This window comes from Budorcas taxicolor, chromosome 20 (assembly GCF_023091745.1).
Source record: "Budorcas taxicolor isolate Tak-1 chromosome 20, Takin1.1, whole genome shotgun sequence".
Lineage (NCBI taxonomy): Eukaryota > Metazoa > Chordata > Mammalia > Artiodactyla > Bovidae > Budorcas > Budorcas taxicolor.
Window position 1 is genome coordinate 59,766,162 of NC_068929.1, and position 19,947 is coordinate 59,786,108.

General features: G+C 40.5%; 1 protein-coding gene across 1 annotated transcript in view; it reads left to right on the forward strand.

Moving 5' to 3' along the window:
• Positions 1-16,117, forward strand: part of RETREG1 (reticulophagy regulator 1) — a 160,357-nt gene extending 144,240 nt beyond the window's left edge. Inside the window, exons 4-9 of the mRNA XM_052659312.1 lie at positions 5,435-5,561; positions 7,892-7,976; positions 10,620-10,757; positions 11,550-11,614; positions 11,856-11,982; positions 13,894-16,117. Coding sequence (XP_052515272.1) covers positions 5,435-5,561; positions 7,892-7,976; positions 10,620-10,757; positions 11,550-11,614; positions 11,856-11,982; positions 13,894-14,387 — 1,036 coding nt within the window. The 3' untranslated portion in view covers positions 14,388-16,117. The remainder of the gene's footprint in view (positions 1-5,434; positions 5,562-7,891; positions 7,977-10,619; positions 10,758-11,549; positions 11,615-11,855; positions 11,983-13,893) is intronic.
• The last annotated feature ends 3,830 nt before the right edge of the window (positions 16,118-19,947 follow it).

The following is a 19,947-nucleotide window of genomic DNA, read 5'->3' on the forward strand; positions in this document are numbered from 1 at the left end:
TGTGCCGAAGATTCATTCCTTCGAGAGAGAGAAAATTAGTGGGAGAAGGAAGCAAGTGAAGGTAGGGAGGAAAGAAGGAAAGAAAAAATGGTAGACCAACAAAAGAAGTGCATGTTCTCTCTGAAACTGTGGAGGAAAAATCCTTAGCCCTGGAATATTAATGTTGAAGCCATTGGTATCTATTTTTTTTTTCTCCTCTTGAATGAACATCAGTCATAGAACACTTAACACTCTTTGGTGAAGAACTTGGTGAGTCAGAGAGAGAAGCAGAAGTATCATATGGCATCCCTTATAAGTGGAATCTAAAAAGAAATGATACAAATGAACTTAAATAGAAGCAGACTCACTGGGGGGAAGGATGGAGGTAAGGGGTAGTTAGGGAGTTTGGAATGGATATGTACATGCTGCTGTGTTTAAAATGGATCACCAACAAGGACCTACTGTAAAGCACAGGGAACTCTGCTCAGTGTTATGTGGCAGCCTGGATGGGAGAGGAGTTTGGGGGAAATGGATACATGTATATGTATGGCTGAGTTGCTGATTAACAACTATCAGAACATTGTTAATCAGCGATTCCCCAATGCAAGATAAAGAGTTTTAAAAAAATTTTAACGATTAAAAAAAAAAAAAGAACTTGGCCAAGATTCACACCATTTTTCCGCCTCCTTTCTCTTGGTTGGGTCTTTCATTGCCGTTGATCAGCGCCAGGGATGGTGGGAAGGGAGCCACATGCCATGTAAAAGATCTGTCTCCCCAGCATCGTCCAGTATTCACAGCAGATCCTTTCTCTGGTTATGCGTTTTCCAGAGGAGGCTCTCTAGGAAAACCTAGAGTTTGTTTCTGGAGCAACTCATAGCCTGTTGTGCACCCATGCATGTGAGTACGTATGTGCAGCTGTAACCTATATTAACTTGTCAACCACCCATCAAGCATGACTCTTATGTTCTGATGAATATTTGGATTCTGAACAGGAAGTACTCTTTTCTTTCTGTAAAGAGTTGGTCCTAATGATGCCCTGTTGGTCTTGGTCACAACCCATTCCCCCTGACTCTAAAGGAGTGAGTTTGATCAGCTTGTGTTCCTTCTTGTTCTAAATTACAATACATGGTCTCTTCCAAGATGTCATTGAACGGATTCTTCCCTTGAAGAGGGCACATGTTTTAAAGGAACATGGAAATCAGGCTCTGCCCTAAACTATCTGAAAAAATAGGGATCTCCCTTTCCCCGTTTATAAAAGAAGGGAATTTGAAAATTTGCCATCACGTGTCCCATCTCATTCTAAATTATATAACTGTATTATTCAAATATATTATGTAACTGAATTACCTGAATAGAACTGTGGTGATGTCAGTTACTGGTAGACTACATATAATGGAAGACAATAGAAATGTATAGCCCACTGGTCCTCAGAATTAGCCACTGGAAAATTGAAAAGTATTATGAAACTCCCAGAAAGTAACTGTGCCAGGTGCATGTTTTATTTAGAGTGTACATGTAGAGTGACATCTCTTCTTGGCCCTTGAATTCCCATTTTCTTCTTAAGTCATATTTCCATTAAATTTTATTCAGGACAATCTATACATTATTTTTATCTCAGACATTTATACTCTTTCCAAAACCCATTTGGATAGATGATATTTTCATGATTTACACAATGAATTTCTCATTTCTGTTTGTGATTTCTACAGTAATGCGGGTATCATTAGAATAGTTTAAGGCATTTAAAAAGATGTTTTGATAAGCCTCAAGTATTTTAGTTCCCCACATAGATATTGAATCCTGGCCATGGAGTGAAAGCACTGAGTCCTAACCACTAGCCCATGAGCGAACTCCCTAAGGGGATTTTGTTAAAAGTAAAGATGAGTAACCAGTGGAATTTGTTGTCCCAAAGTACTGTGACAGGAGGTAACATTTGTATTTTGACTATAAGATGTAAAGTGGGATATACTCATGTAAGAATGTTACTCATTTAATTAAAAGAATGATTATACATTTAAGCATCAAAAATCAAAGACGCTTGCTCCTCGGAAGAAAAACTATGACAAATCTAGACAGCGTATTAAAAACCAGAGACTTTCTTTGCCAACAAAGGTCCATATAGTCAAAGCTATGCTTTTTCCAGTAGTCATGTATGGATATGAGATTTGGACCATAAAGAAGGCTGAACACCGAAGAATTGATGCTTTTGAACTGTGGTGTTGGAGAAGACTCTTGACAGTCCCTTGGACTGCAAGGAGATCCAACCAGTCAATCCTAAAAGAAATCAATCCTGAATATTCATTAGAAGGACTGATGGTGAAGCTGAAGCTCCAATCCTTTGGCTACCTGATGTGAAGAGCCGACTCACTAGAAAAGACCCTGATGCTGGGAAAGATTGAAGGTGGGAGGAGAAGGGGACGAGAGGATGAGATGGTTGGATGGCATCACTGACTCTATGGACATGAGTTTGAGCAAGCTCTAGGAGATGGTGAAGGACAGGGAAGCCAGGCCATGCTGCAGTCCATGGGGTTGCAAAGTGTCGGACACGACTGAGTGACTGAAAGGCAGCAACAATCAAGGAGTTTTAAATCAAGGGTGTGAATGTGTACGTGTATATAGCTTTAAGAACAGTGATATTGATGCATCATTCCTGTGTATCCAGCACTTGAATTAAGATATATAACAAGGATATTCAAGAATTGCCATCTTAAGTCTTATTCCTTACATACTCTCATCTCCTGAATTTTGTTTTTTTCTGTTTTTAACGTTTCCTTGCTTAAAGAACTGTTAGCTTAATGTGATTTTGAGCTTTATAAAAATGAAATTATGCTGTGTGTATTCTTCTGTGATTTTTTCCCCTCAATATTACGATCCCAAGGTTCATGTACAAACTTGGAACCTGTGTTCCTTCATTTCCATTCCGTCTTTCATTTCTGAACACAGCTCTCTTTATTTGTTCATTATCCTAATGGAAGTATATCTTAAATTTGCTTCAAAATACAAAATGTTCATTCATTCCATTCTAATCATTAAAATAATAATCAAATTCGTTCCATTATGTTTTTCATAGATTTTTGTTAGAATTATATTTGCCAATCAATTTAACCAAATGCTCATATACTACTTACTATGCCTAGAGAGTAGAAATTAAAATCTTTATTTATTAGGTTAGCCAAAAATTTTGTTGGGATTTTTCCACAAGATGTGACCCCAAATGAACTTTTTGGCCAACCCAGTATGTCATGCACTGAGCCAGCCGCAGAGGAGCCTACCCTTGGCAATTTGTTAACAAGCCTATGTTATTGTAGAAAAGAAGCCATAGGTTAGTAGCCAGTTCAGTTTTTACTCCCCTGTACAAAATCGTTTCCCACTGAGTTGATACACCGGCAAGGTTTTGTTACAGATAGTGACCGCCTAGCTATGCACTCACTGTTTCTTTTAATAGGTCTGGAATCATTCACAGGATATGCAGGCCTAGTGCTAGATTTGGTCACCAGTGTCAACAGGCTTGCTCAGTGAGTCCTGAGTGGGTAGAGTTTATGAATACATAAACTGACAGCTAAATGTCCCCAAAAGTTCATTTCTTACAATAGCTGGGAGATCATTTGGCAAATGGCTACCTCATGGAGTAGCATCCGCCTGAACACTGGAGGCTCAGTGACTGTCTGGCAGAGGTTTGGTCGAGGCTGATAGAGCAAAGAGGAAGGACAATACTTTTTTTTTTTTTTTTAATGCTTTTTTAATGCTGTCGAACTCACTTAAATTAGCTTAAAAATTTATACTAAAAAGGGCAATTGTATTGCTTATAGTTGTCATGGTGTTGATTTGAAAATTTATTAAAAAGAAACAGTTTCTGGGTAGTTGAGCATCTAAGGGCCAAAGTGGCTTTGATTTATCATAGGGCTGAGTTGAAGGCAGGAGGAGAAGGGGATGACAGAGGATGAGATGGTTGGATGGTATCACGGACTCGATGGACACGAGTTTGAGCAATCTCCGGGAGTTGGTGATGGACAAGGAAGCCTGGAGTGCTGCAGTCCATGGTGTTGCAGAGAGTCAGACGCAACGGAACCGCTGAACTGAAAGTGAAAGTGTGTGGAAGTGTTAGTCATTGAGTACAACTCTTTGCGACCCATGGAATGTAGCCCTCCAGGCTCCTCTGTCATGGGATTCTCCAGGCAAGAATACTGGAGTGGGTTGCCATTCCCTTCTCCAGGGGATCTTCCCCACCGAGGGATCGAACCTGAGTCTCCTGCCCTGCAGGCAGACTCTTTACCGTCTGAGCCACCAGGGCTACTAGAGTCCAATCTAGAGATCAGTCTCACTCTGGCACCCTTGCAGTCACAGTTCAGAGGACACTTCACTAACAGTGTGTCCTCTACTAGACACATTGGTTTAAAATTATCTATGAAATGATTGAATTTGGGGGCCCTTGGTAGATCTTGTTTGGTATATTTATGTGATAAGGTAGTATTTTAAGAGTGGCATTTGAACTTGATGGCTTTGTAACTGTAAGAAATGCCCAGTGTCTGCATGTCTCCCTCCTGGAGCAGTTGCGAACAGTTTTTAGTTCCTGTAGAAAAAAATGAAGACGGGGACCCACAGTACAGATGATTGAGAAAAGATACTCTAGAAAAATATGGGGTATTGAGAGATCTTGTTGAGCTTAACAGTTTTCTACTGAGTTGACCAACATGGAGTACCACTGACCCTTGAACAACCCAGGTTTGAACTGTGTGCATCCACTTAGAGTGGATATTTCTCAAGAGTAAACATACAGGGTCTGTTGTTGGCTAAATCCTTGGATGCAGGGGAACGACCAACATGAAGGGCCAACAATAAATTGTACATACATGGACTCAATGCAGCGTTGTGCAAGGGTCAGGGGTGTACTGAAAATGCAATATTGGTTTTGATGTTGAGGATGATAAGATTTATGCCAAGGTTTCTTTCAAGGTGCTGTGGCTTCTGTATCCTTAAGGTTTAAAACATTACTAAGAATCCCACAAGGTCTCTTCCTATCATCCCAGCTCCCTGCAATGTCATTCTCTGGTTTGCTTTGCTGCAGCCACACCAGGCTCAATGGTGCTTCAGCTCCATCTCACACCAGGGCCTCTTGCACACGCTGTAAACTGTTTTGTCTGGAACCCTTCCAAGCCCTTATAGGAAATAGTGCAAATCCAGATTGTACTGTAAAAGTGACAACTTCAAGGATGCCCCAGAGCCTCCACCCTATGCTTTTCCTTTGTTGTGACCAGATAATCATGGAGTTCTGTGCTGGCCTTGGCCTCTGAACTTCCTTGGATAGATATCTGACTTGTTCATCTCTGAATTTATATGGCTTTTCCAGAGAGTGTAGTCACTAGGAGGTGCTCATTGAATATCTGCTGAAGCAGTGACTATTGAGTGAATTATCCAAAGTTCAGTTAAAAGTTTTGTTTTCTTTTTCTCTCTTTAGCTGGGAAGTTATCAATTCTAAACCGGATGAAAGACCTGGGTTCAGCCACTGTCTTGCAGAATCATGGATGAACTTCAGCATATTTCTTCAAGAAATGTCTGTGTTTAAACAGCAGAGCCCTGGCAAGGCAAGTTTTCCAGGGAAGGAGAATGATGTGTGTGCTTTAAGATGTGCGATAAACTTGGAAACAAATGAATTAACCTATTTCATCAGCTTGTAAGAGTTCTCCAACTCTGAATGTAACATACTAGGAACTGTGCCATAAAAACTGATATTAGCAAGGTCTGGAAATGTTAGTGTGTTAGCACCAGAAAGTCCTCAACCTTATAATTTAATTGGAATTGGATTTCTATTTTATCAATATCTATGTAGCTTATTAGCTAAAATAAAATGAATGATGATTTGTCTTCTCACTCAGTCAGACCAAAGATAAAAATGTGTTAGGGGCTCTGTGACAACCTAGAGGGGTGGAATGGGATGGGAGGTGGGAGGAAGGTTCAAGAGGGAGGGGACATATGTACACCTAAGGCTGATTTACATTAATGTATGGCAGAAACCAACACGACACTGTAAAGCAATTATCATTTAATTAAAAATCAACTAATTAAAAAAAGAATTTCAGTTTATGTTAATCTAGACTAGTTCTCAAGTCAAAGGGAGATAGAATGAACACATAGCCCTTTGAGGATGCTTTTGGAGGTAACTGAATCTCACTTTCAGTCTAAAAAGTGAAGACTGTTGTATGATTTACTTGAGAAAGGAAACCTTTGGCAGAAACATCCATAGGGATCATATGAATGGAATGAGTATTTTTCCAGTGAAGATGAAAACCCATGAGGAGCAGAGTCGAGAGTGGTTTGAAGGGGCTGCATGGAGAAATGCAACTGTAGTGTTTTATGTGTAGAAGCAGGTCCTGCTACATCCTGACACCACGGGTGAGGTCCAGCGCCATCAGTAGACCTTCCCCTTCCAGGGCTGTAGCCAGGTTTCTTGAATGTCCCCCTGTCATTGGAAGGAAGGACCTAGGAATGTTCTCATTTAAAATCCCTTCCTTACAGGAAATCTAACCTTCAATGAAGAGTAGAACTATACTTGGACACATTTTGAGCATACTAACATTGCAATATTATATGTGGATAAATCATTTTAATCACTGAAGGCAATTTTTAGAATAGATACCAATATGGTGGTGGGGGTGGAATAAGTCATGCTTTTGTTGCTTCTTTTACTGAGATGATTAAACACATTGTCAGAAGATTCTGGACTTAAACTTTTGCATTGGGTTACACTAATGTGCCCCAAGTCAGTTAGCCTAAGATGATGATGCTCTTAATACAGATTTAGTGGATAATACGAAATCCCTTTGCAAAACTGAATTCTGTATATAGGAATGCCTTTATTTGTTCTTTGAAGTTTTACTGTCTTTCCCCTTCCATTTTGCAAATAGAGCTCCATATTCTTCAAGGACCCCTGATACTTGAGAAACAACTCTTAATTTTGTTCCCATAGTTTCATCTGTTTTCCTTTTGACTAGTGAATTTGTTAACCCTGTGCCAAAAATGAAAAATCAAAATTAATCTGAATTTTAGACCCACTTCCTGTTTCTCTTTATCAGTAATTGATCAGAATTATACATGCTGTCCTCATGACTTATTTTGAAATTCTCTTAATGAATTTTCTTGGCTTATCAGTGAAATTTAGTACCATAATTTAAAGCAAAGGAGTAAGATAGTTTACAGAATAGAGTATGGAAAAGAAGTGAAGACTTTATGGGAGAGTTTTTCTGTCTTGATGTTTTAATTTCCTAAAACAACAGAGATTCTTTTGGCCACAACTGACAGAGAGAAAGAAAATAACTGAATTTCACCCTAGGTTTCCAGGTGACCTAGAAGTGGAATCGGTTTGAGGAGCAGGTGATGAGAAAGGAGGATAGTAATGGCCACTAGATTTATCCTACAATCTACTGGTAATCTGCAATCACAATTGCTTACCAGCTGGATAAATTGCTATTATGTTTATGTAAATACCTCTAATTTCTCTAACATGTTTTGCTGGATTTGTGGATTTCCATGGACTTACAGGTGTAGTTTGAACTTACAGATTTCATTCCTGGGCTGCATTGTTTTCAGAGAGTGAACATGAGTGAAAGAAGTTTCCAGGCACATACTACTCTTCAGGTCTCTTGCATCTAGCAATGTAGCCGATTAATGGGAGGTGTTCTCTGTGCCAGAAGTTAACTTCTGGAACCTTCAAAATGATTAGTATTTAATGTGAAAGCGGATTAAGGCTCGTTGAACACAGCAGTCATTGGATCTAAGTGCAGAGAACACTGTTGGAAGAACATTTGCCATAACAGGATAGATGACAGATAGATCAATGAGTGTGTTTCCTGTGCTCTGAAGTGTCTCCGTGTTATGAGCGAGTGAGTAACTGTCCCATTACTTCTGTTACTTCTAGTTTTGTCTCCTGGTCTGCAGCGTGTGCACCTTTTTTACCGTCTTGGGAAGTTACATTCCTGGAGTTATACTCAGCTATCTACTGTGTAAGTGTGTAGAACGTTCGGCTAATTGATACAACACATACGATGTTATTTCATGGTCTATAAGAACTTCCATAGCTTAGAAGAGTGGGTATGAGTTCTTGATTATAAAGCAAGTTGACTAATTTTCTGCTCTTCAAAGTTTCTGCTTTTTCTAGAGACATGTTGCTTTTCCACAATTGTACAAATCACTGTCAAAAAGCAAGGTTGTAAGCGACTCATTTTATTTTAAATTATGTCAGTAAAACAATAAAGTTATACTCTCCACCCCCTCCCCCCAAACACATTAATTCCTTTGCCATTGTGCATGACTGGCAGCTCAAATGTAATTAAAGGCACAATGAGGGCATCCCCGGTGGCTCAGTGGCGAAGAATCCGTCTGCATGGATTTGATCCCTGGTCTGGGAAGATGCCGCATGCCTTGGAGCAGCTAAGCTCATGCACCACAACTACTGAGCCTGTGTTCCGGAGCCCGGGAGCCACGGCTACTGAGCCCACGTGCTCCAACTGCTGAAGGCCGCACACCCTGCAGGCTGTGCCCCACGACAAGAGAAGCCACAGCAATGAGAAGCCCTTGCGCAGCAAGGAGAGAGTAGCCCCTGCTCGCCCCAACTAGAGAGAAGCTCACGCAGCAATGAAGACCCAACACAGCCAAAAATAATAAATAAGTAAAATTATTTTTTTTAAAAAAGCACAATGAGACACCATTATACCCCCGCCAATGTGGCAGAAATTAAAACTACTGACTGTATCAAGTATTAGGCAGGATAGGGAACAATTAGAGTTCTCATGAATCGGTAAAATGTCGCAGCCACTCTGGCTAACAATTTGGCAGTTTTTCAAATGACCCAGCCATTTCAAAGCAAGGTATTTATTTACCCAAGAGAAATGAAAGCATACACCTTCACAAAGACTTGTCCACAGATGTTCATAGAGACTTTATCTGTAGTCTACTCACACCAGCATTCTGGCCTGGAGCATTCCATGGACTGTATAGTCCATGGGGTTGCAAAGAGTTGGACACGACTGAGCAACTTTCACTTTATCTGTAGTAGTTGAAATGAAAAGATAATTCATATGTCCATCAACAGATAAGGGGGTAAACAAATTGTGATATATCCATACAGTGGATTACTGCTCAACACTAAAAAATTGATAGATGCAATAATCTGGATAAATATAAAAGTAATTAGGTGAGCGGGAAAAGCCAGGTTAAAAAACAGACTACACACTGTATGATTCCATTTATATATAATTCACAATAATCTTTAGTGACAACACACAGAAGTGATTCTCTGGGGATGGGGTGGGTGGGGTGGGGAAAGGCAGGAGAGGAAGGGCTAAGAGAAACAGGAGGAAACTTTAGGGGCTGGCAGGCATGTTCATTATTTGTCAGTATGACAATTTCTTAGTTATAGGCATGTGTCAAAACTTTTCAAACTGTACACTTTAAATGTATGCAGTTTATCATGTATCAGCTATAACTCGAAAGTGCTGTTAAGGAAGTTGTGACTTCATGCTTTTCCTGAAAAATGTGACATTCTGGCCTTGCCACCTTTTTAGATGGGGCAGCAACTCTCCACTAAACTAACCTTCTTATTTCCCTATTTTTCTTGCACCAGCCTTTACATTTTACATATACCTCCTCGGCTTCTAAAGATATTTGAGTTTACAACTCCTATTTAAAAAAGGTAAATGGGCATGTGTCCTAACAACTGCAAAGAAATAAACACGAGGGCATACAGTATTGATTAGGGCATACTGTGTTGATCTTCATTTCTTTTCATATTCCAAAAGCCTAGCACAAAAGGCAGATGAAGTGAAGTGAAGGTCGTTCAGTCATGTCCAACTCTTTGCGACCCCATGGACTATATAGTCCATGGAATTCTCCAGGCCAGAATACTCGAGTGGGTAACCTTTCCCTTCTCTAGGAGATCTTCTCAACCCACGGGTTGAACCAAGGTCTCCCTCATTGCAGGCAGATTGTTTACCAGCTGAGCCACAAGGGGAGGCAAATGGTCAGGGCTCAAATTCATTCTCCCAAGTAGAACTCATGTGGAATGTTTCAGCCCTTGAGCTGCCTTGTTTAAGAGAGAAAGGAGAAGAGGGCCAGGGAAAGAGTGTCTAAATAAGGGCCAGGCGTTATTCAGATGGTCGGTATTCATCTCAGTTATTCTTCACAGCAGCCCCCAGAGATGCTGGTGTTATCCTAATATGACTGATGAGAGGCTAATGGATAGTGAGAACTTTTCTATGGAGAAATGTCATTTAACAAATAAGTAGAGTTGATATTTTCATCTAGGACTGTTGTGTGAGAAGCATGTAACCTTTGTATGAATTTTGAGTATAAGAGGGTTGAGTGGATGGAGTTATCAAATTTCAAGTCTTTGAGAACAGTGATCATGGTGTGTGTGTGTGTGTGTGTGTGTGTGTGTGTGTGTGTGTGTGTGTCTGTGTCTATGTAGGAGAAAATGTTTTCATTACAAGGAGAAGAATGAAATTATGAACTTATTTCACAGAGGCATTTCCCCAAAGGAAAAAACCCCAGTTTGTCAGTAAAGGAACTGAAATAATTTTGTGAAATATTAATAGGTAGTTGGAAAGCAAGGTCATTTCCCCTGACCTCTCTTCCTCCTTATCTTTCAGTGCTGTGTGCATTTTTGTGTCCACTGTTCAAGTGTAATGATATCGGGCAAAAAATATACAGCAAAATCAAGTCATTTCTCCTGAAACTAGATTTTGGAATCAGAGAATATATTAACCAGAAGAAACGTGAGAGATCTGGTAGGTAACATTTGGATTTTAGATTCCACACCTGAAATGAGGCATTGCTGGCTCGTTTATTATGAAATCACTTTGAATGTGTTTTAGGGTGTTTTAGCTGTAAACTACATATTATTACAGAAGCAGATCCCCCCACAAAGTAATATAGCTTTTTCCTACTTAGGCATTTATTATTCTTTTCTCACACATGTAATAAAGTGGCTTTTTAATCCAAAACTATCGGGGGAAAGAGGAAAGGCTTCGGAGGCCTTTATTTGCTATTTATTGTTTACTTTCTCGACGTTGTTTGCTTTTGGGGTAGGTGCTTGCAAATAACAAATGACACAGGTAGGCCAGAGAGTGGGCGCCATGGAAGAGGGGAAGGAAAAGAAAATGGAGGGAAGGCCAGCGCGATCCTTTTTCACATTTTAACTTGGCTTCTGACCTTATAGAGTCTCAACTAGAGCGAGCTCCAGAAGTATCTCGAGAGCGTCTTAAAGTTTAGATTTCATGGCTTCCCCCAGAGTGTCTGATTGAGTTGGTCTCTGGGAGGGCTTGGGAATTTGTATTTCTAAAAGATTCCCAGTGCTGCTGTTACTGCTGTGGTCCAGGGGCCACACTGTGAGAGCCACTGATACGGACCATTTCCCTCGGAAACCAAACACTTGCAATATGTGAAGCTCGGGATGTGCAAACATTTAATTACGTGGAGGCAATGGAGGATATGAGGATTGTGGGATCAGGGTAAATAATGGATAAAATACACTCTGAGCTGGCCAGGAAACTGAAAGCTTCCAAATTTTTTCTCAACAGAAGCAGAAAAAGAAAAAAGTCACAAAGATGACAGTGAATTAGACTTTTCAGCTCTTTGTCCTAAGGTATTTTTTGTTCAGTTTTCAATTCATTCCTGTGTGGTTTGCCTGTCAATGTATCTACTTGTACCAAAACTGGAATGATTTTCTTAATACAACTTCTCCTATTTCTCTAAGATGATTGAACTATTAAAAGGAAAATACTCATCTAGTTCTTACTATTCTGACATTTTCGGTGTTAGTTGGATTTTTAGAAAGACATCCCATAGAAGTTTGAAATGTGTCACTGGCATTTATATTAATACAGATTAGCCTCACCACTGCCGCCAAAGAATTGTCTGTGTCTGACACCGATGTGTCTGAGATCTCCTGGACGGACAATGGGACCTTCAACCTCTCAGAAGGATACACTCCACAGACAGACACTTCTGATGGTATGCTCACACCTGTAGATGCTCTGAGTGTTATTTTGAGCCCATGCAAAAGTATTTAACTGTGTCAGCTTCTGACTGGATAAAGTGTGCTACAACTATGCAATGGAATATCACTGGGCTATAGAAACACTGGCACTTGCTACAATATGGATAAACCTTGAACATGATATGCTGAGGGCAGGAAGCCAAACACGCAAGTCCATGCATTGTGTGACTCCACTTATATGAACTGTCCAAAACAGACAAGTCCATGTGGAAGGAAATTAGATGAGTGACTGCCAGGGGCTGGGGGAAGAGGGACTGGTGGGTGATTGGTAATTAATATGTTTCCTTTTGGGTGATGAGAATGTTCTAGAATTAGATAGTGGAGATGTTGTACAGCCTTGTGAATGTACCAAAGACCACCTAACTGTACACTTTAAAAGGGCAAATTTTATAGGATATGAATTATATCTCAAAATCTATTATTTAAGAGTGTGAGAAAAAAATCTAAGCCAGTCAATGTCCAATTCTGCCTTTATTTTGAAAACAAATAATTGACAATGAAAAAAATTCTGGAATATCTGGTAGCATTATTTATAGCAGTAATAGGAAATAGTGAGACACACACACACTCAGTCGTGTTCAACTCCTTGTGATCCCATGGAATTCTCCAGGCAAGAATACTGGAGTGGATAGGCATTCCCATCTCCAGGGGATCTTCCCAACCCAGGGATCGAACCCAGGTCTCCTGCATGGCAGGCAGATTCTTTACTGTCTGAGCCACCAGGAAAGACCACAGCTGTGGGAGAGAGGAAGAGAAAAGCTAATCCCATGTATCCAGGGCTAGCTCTCATTGAGAGGGACTGAACCATGGGGGACACGTTTCCTGAATCAAAAGCTGACTCCAGCGTTGCTCATATTCTTCTTCCAAGTTAGTTAAAAAAAAAAAAGCTTTCTTCTTTTTTATAATTAGGTAAAGTACAATTTAAAATAAAATTTAAGACAACTCTTGTGCAATAACTTTTGCTGGTCTCATTGGATTATTTCAAGTCATTTTAACCATATACTGAAAATACAAGCAATTATAATAAAGGATTATGAATGAATTATTTTACACATGTCTTTATAGGCAAGAACACACTTCCTTTTCCTAGAGGAAGGAAGAAGGCTGTGTGATGTTGAAATAATACAGATTGAGAGACTGGGAAACCCACATGTAGCCTTGCCTTTGTCATTAACTTACTATATGGCCTTGCGCAGGTGACATAATTTCTGTGGATCTCAATTTCCTCATCTTTAAAGTGTATTAGAGCAAGAGGCTCACTGAATTCCTCTCAAGCTCTACAAGCTCTAAACATCTGCAAGACCAGGATAACAAACCCTTTGATCTTAAGCATCCTGTCTCAGGGGCTTCCCTGTGGCTCAGATGGTAAAGAATCTGCCTGCAATGCGGGAGACCTGGATTTGATCTCTGGGTTGGGAAGATCCCGCTTGGAGAAGGAAACAGCAGTCCACTCCAGTATTCTTAAGTGAAAGTCGCTCAGTCTTGTCCAACTCTTTGCAACCCCATGCACTATGGAGCGAGGCCTGGGTTGGATCCCTGGGTTGGGAAGATCCCCTGGAGGGTTCTTCTGGAGTAGGCTGGTTCCCCTGGGGTAGGAAACCCTACTCACTTCAGTGTTCTGGCCTGGAGAATTCAATGGACTGTGTACAGTCCATGGGGTCGCAAAGAATGGGACATGACTGAGCGCCTTTCACTTTCACTTCCAGTGTTCTTGCCTGGGAGATCCCATGGACAGAGGAGCCTGATGGGATTGCCAAAGAGTCAGACACAAAAACTAAACACAACAGCTTCTTCAGTTAAAAGTTGAATCATTTAAAAAAAAAATTATGGTGCTTAAGCCTCAACTTCTATTCTGCATTTTACAGATCTTGACCGACCTAGTGAGGAAGTTTTCTCTCGAGACCTTTCAGATTTTCCATCACTAGAAAATGGCACAGGAACAAATGATGAAGATGAATTGAGCCTTGGCATGCCCACTGAGCTCAAGAGAAAAAAGGAGCAGTTGGACAGCGGTCCCAGGCGCAGCACAGAGAAGAAGTCAGCAGCTGGTCTCACCCTTCCTCTGAGCAGTGACCAGACCCTGCACCTGATGAGCAACCTGGCTGGGGACGTCATCACGGCTGCAGTGACCGCCGCAGTCAAAGACCAGTTAGCGGGTGTGCGCCAAGCGCTGTCTCAGGCTGCTCCCAGCCCGGGGGAGGACACAGACACGGAGGAGGGCGATGACTTTGAACTCCTGGACCAGTCAGAGCTTGATCAAATTGAGAGTGAATTGGGACTGTCACAAGACCAGGAAGCAGAAGCCCAGCAAAATAAGAAGTCTGCAGGTTTCCTTTCAAATCTGCTCGGAGGCCATTAGTCTGGGAATCGGCTTATTATGACAGAGCACAAACTACCAAAACAAAATTCAAACAAGCAAAAAAAAAATCAAATCTTTTCAAACTGTGAGCTTTACTGATTACTTTAGAATTTTTTTGGTCTTTCCCCACCTCCTTCTGCAGTGAATTCATTGGATATATGTCAGCTGACACTGATAGATTGATATTTCTCATAGTTATTTTTATGTAATGAGCATGGAAATGACTTTATATATATGTATGTATATATACACACCCACTTACTGTGTTGTCGGAGTTGAATATTAGAGGTTGTTTTTAAAGTAAAATGAAAACACCCAATTATTGAGATCCTCCCATAAGTATTCCTTACGTTTTCTTCACAATTTTTCAAGCATGCAAAAACAGGTTTATTGTAACTCACTGAAATATTAACAATTGTGAACACATGCTATATTGGCTCCTTGTTCCTAATACTTGGACACAGTTAAAAATTTTTGGTGGATTTTTGACATAAAAAGACAAAAATCATCAAAGTCACTTTGGTTGAAAGACTTGGGAAATACTATTAAAATCAACTTCCTAGGATAATTTTTTGAAAATATATTTACGTTGGATAGGCTGACACATTTCCATGTTATTTCTGCAGTTGTAGACTTTAGGCTTCCTTGTAAGTGGCATGCTCCATTGACTGCCAGCTCGAGTCTTGGCACTGGGTGATATTAGTGCGTAGAAAGCAAGTACTTAGAAATCACGTGTCTACATGGTTTTGATGTAAACAGAGATAGGCTGCACTTCCTTGTTTCAGTTGTCATGTATTTGTGATAAGGATATTGTGGGTGCAGATCTCTTCTGCCTGCTCAGAACTAGGTTAAACCCTCATCTTTCATATTACGGAAAAAGTCTCTTAAAATAGGTCCTGGTATGTTCTATGAGTGATGTGGTCATCCACCATGGAGAAATAACTGTTTTCATAGTCCGACTCCCCGGCAGGAGAGAAACTTGCTTGGCTTTCAAGTGTATTTATTTGCCACTGAAGTCAAAACCTGTAATCTGTTTCTTCTTAGGAAGCTAGAATATATATTTTCTTTTACTTTAAACATTTTAGATCACTTATAAATAATCAAATTTGACTTAGGTTTTTAACAAAGGACTAAAGAGCAGAAATCAAGCTAATTCTGTTTGTGCGATAGAAACGTTTAATAGTGACGAGGGACCATGTCAGCAGCTACCAACCATCTCTTCAATCTTCAGGTAGAGCTGGCATTTCGACAGATACACACAGACACCTGAGCCCCTCAGATAGGAAGGATAATCCAAGAATACAGGAAATCTGCGGTCCCCTCTCTTTACTTCATCCCTTCCATTCTGTGTCTAAAGAGTGATAATACATCACCTGACATTTTAATGTAGCATCTCATATTTAGTTTTTCTTTCTGAGGTATTAAAATATGTAGACTAAATTTTGCCAAATGTTAAAGGGAGAGAAGTGACTGAAGACTCTGACCGCTTGCTTTTCGTGATTGATGATGCTTCCGTGTTACTAGTGCCTCATGACTGTGTTTGATGTCCTTTATCAATACAAAAGTGAGCCTGTGCCTTCATCATCTTGCCCATTTCGGTACAAATGGAAACCTGGTGTTAGATCTATGAGCTGTGTGGGTTTGCGAGGAATATCCCTGACTTCTGTTTCAGCAAGAGTTTCTGGACATGGAGAAAAATACAGTCACGTATTCATAAAATAGTTTGTTACCAGGTTTCATTTTTTATGTGTATGTTTCTTCATTGGAAAAAATACTCTGGGCCATGAAGTCAGAAAGTTTAAAGGTCTTTTCAGTTTCTTCTATGAGGAGAAAAATAAGTTAAATAACTCAAATAATTAGAGAATGTGTTACAAGCTTCAGTCAGTTCAGTTCAGTCGCTCAGTCCTGTCCGACTCTTTGCGATCCCATGGGCTGAAGCTTACTAGGAGATAAACTCAAGATTTGATGGTATAAATAATAAAGCTAGAATCAAATGTTATAAACTATAAATTAAAAGGGGTTGGGGATAGGGAGGTAGGTAGGTAGGGTAGAAAAATGTGTTACCAGCCCTATGGTGGAGACATACCAACTCTCTGTGGACACTTGCGTTCTAACTACATATGTACTTTAATAGTATTTATTGAAGAATGGTGGTGGTTTAGTTGCTAAGCCATATCTGACTCTACCCATGGAGTGTAGCCTGCCAGGCTCCTCTGTCCTCAGGATTTCCTAGGCAAGAATACTGGAGTGGGTGGCCATTTCCTTCTCCAGGAGATCTTCCTGATGCAGGGCTTGAACCCAGGTCTCCTGCGATACAGGCAGATTCTTTACAAATTTACGGATTCTTTACTGAATCACCAGGGAAGCCGTATGTGACTATAAATTTACACAGTGTAATAATGGTACTCTTAAGTCTATCAAACATCGGGATGTCGAGGGTTTTCATCTTATGTGTATGTGTGTATGTTTCTGGCAGGTTGGGGTGGAGGGGACATTACATATAATCCTGTTTCTGGTTTTAAGATGTGCTAACGATAAACCTAGTGATTGATTCAGTTCAGTGGGAAACTACAGATTCGCTACTATGAGAATTTATACAGTCATTAAAATGGGAAGCATGGATTTTCTTTTCAATTGTAGAGGAGCTATAGAAAGATGTCTTGTTCACCTCTCATAGGAAATGCTGAGCAAAACCATACAATGGGAAAAGCATACACTGATCATGCATTTTGATCTGAAATGATAAAGCAGGGCTCAAGTTCCTTTTGGAAGGTCAATCTAGGTTTAAAGCAGTATTTACATTCTCATTCTGCAACATTTTTACTGTTTTCACCTAAAAATCTTCAGAAGTGACTTTTGAAAACACATTAACATAGCACCTTGATAGGTTGAGGAGAAATTTAACTCAAAGTTCTCTTGGTCAGCGGGCTCACTTTTATCAGGGACCTGTTGGCCATAGGGCTCCTCTTTTCTACTGTTTCTCCAATCAATTGCAGATACTGCTGCTGGATGCACTCAAGGTCCAGTTATATCCCTCATGCCCGTAAAACAGAAACACTCTGAGTCTCTACTGTTTACCAACTGCACAGTGAACGGCAAATTCTAGAATTCAACTCTTTACCCAAAGGTGATACCTTAATACTTCCTTGTCTTTTTTCCCTTTCTTTACCATATCTTTTGTATCACACAAGCTAGGTATGTAATCTTCCTAAATATGCCCCTTATTTTCCTCTGTCCACAGGATCTCTTCTCTAGCCCCTTTTTCCACCTACGGATGAAGCCTTCATTATCCCCACCTCCCTCAGTACCCATCTGAAATGTCAACTCCTTAACGAAAACTTATCTCCCTAGTTGATGCCATTTTTCTATTCTAAATACCCATCGCCACTTCCTTTGTATCTCACTGTACTTGACCCATCTTTATTCTATTAGTTACTTGTGAATTTCTTATCATCCTTAACAAGACAGAAAAATCTCAAACATAGGTGTGTTAATTTAGAACCAGTAGGATATTATGTATGTGATTTTGTGATAATAAAATACAGATATTTGGTCTTTGTCCCATTCTGGCGTGGAGCTCCTAAAACCCTTGGAAGGTCTTAAATGATGAGAATGATAAATGTCTTTGTTATCTTGATGAGGTGACTTTTGGACAGCCCTGTAGGCTAGCTGAGAGGATGTCATAACCAAAACTGCAGAAAGAGAGAATCTCTTGTTTGGGACCTTTCCAACCTCATTCTAAGTATCTCTTCATTGGGCCATTTATTTACATCCTTTAGTTTCCTTGGTAGGGCTTCCCTGGTGGCTCAGTGATAAAGAACCTGCCTGCAATGCAGGAGAAACAGGAGACGTGAGTTGGATCTCTGGGTCAGGAAGATCCCCAGAAGCAGGAAATGGCAACCCACCCCAGTATTCTTGCTTGGAGAATCCCATGGACAGAGGGGCCTGGCAGGCTATAGTCCAGGGGGTTGCGAAAAGTCAGACACGACTGAAGCTACCTAGCAGTCACCCCTGTTTCCTTTGTAGTAAACTGGTAATCTAATGAGTAAACTAGTCTCCAGATTTCTGTGAGCTGCTCTAGTAAATTACTCAAGACTGAAGAGGACGTCTTGGAAACCTCTGATTTACAGCCAGTTGGTCAGAAGCACCACAACCTGGACCTGGAATTGGCTTCTGAAGTGGGGTCAGCCGTGCAGGACTGAGCATTTTGACCTGTGGAATCTGACTTCATCTCCAGGTCGATAGTGTTAGAATCAAGTTGAGCTGGAGGACACTAGCTGGTGCTAGAAAACTGTTTTGTAGTCTGGGAAAAAACAAACATTCCTGGAGATACAGGTAGTGAGGAGAGGTGATAGGAGATACTGAAAACCAGGCAAAGGAATATAACCTTCATCTATGGGCAACAGATAACCATTTTTGAGCAGAAGGAGTGACATGAGAGAAAAGATGGCTGAGGAGAATTATTGTAACGATCTCTGTGTGCTGAGGGTAGACTAAGAGGAATGAGAAGGCTCTCCAGGAGACCAAGTAATAGAATTGCAGCCCTTGGGGAAATTCACATGATGGAGAAAGCAGAGTCCCTTTGAAGGAAAAGTAAAAACACCCGGTGAGTTTAAAGATGCTGAAATGAGTCATGAAATAGATGGAAGGAGGCAGGGAGGAAATAATGACCTGAAGAAGGAACAGATGCTTGAAGAACCACAGATAATGGAAAAGAGAAAACAGAAATTCTTTACTGAACATAACCATTCTCTGCTTTAACTTTAGAGAAAGCTTGAAAATATACATTGTTTTGTGTATCCCTGCTGGATTCATACTAATTACATTTCTTAAGACGGGTATCCAGAGGACTCAGCTATTTTAAAAGATTTTGATAATCTCAGAATTTTCTTGAATAAAAATTATCACAAAAGAATCGTTCAACACATACTAAATAATCCATGTGCCAGCACTGTTCTAGTTTTGGGGTACATAGCAAAGAAAGGAATCCCTATTCCCAGGGAGCTTATAATCTGGAAATGGAGGACTAACCCATAATGGGACTGACTATTCTGGTCTGCCCAGAATGGAAGCAGTTCATGGGATACTGGACTTACAGTGCTAAAATTGGGAAATCAGAAACAAACAACAAATCCTAGTGGTGGCCAATTTCCCTAACTGGTCCCCAAAGACACCCCATTCATGTACTCACATACCCCCTCCCACACTGACTAGGGCTGACCTTTGTAAGTAACAGCATATTGTAGAAATGACCAAGTATGACTTAAAGACATTGTGACTTCCATTTTGCTTACTTTGAGGGAAGCCAGTTGCCATGTTACAAGAACACTTACGCAGCTCCATGGAGGAACACAAACCCTCCTGCTATCGGTGTGCAAACAAGCCTCTTCTGAGGGAATCCACCAGCCACAGTCAGACCTTCAGCTGCCTTAGAGTCTTGATGTGACTTAAGCTCTGTCCCCTGCAACTTTATGAGACGGTGAGCTACTCCAACTCCTGACTTACAGAAATGGAAATAAGCAAGGTCTGTTTTCTTGCTAGATGTTGGGGGTAATGTGAT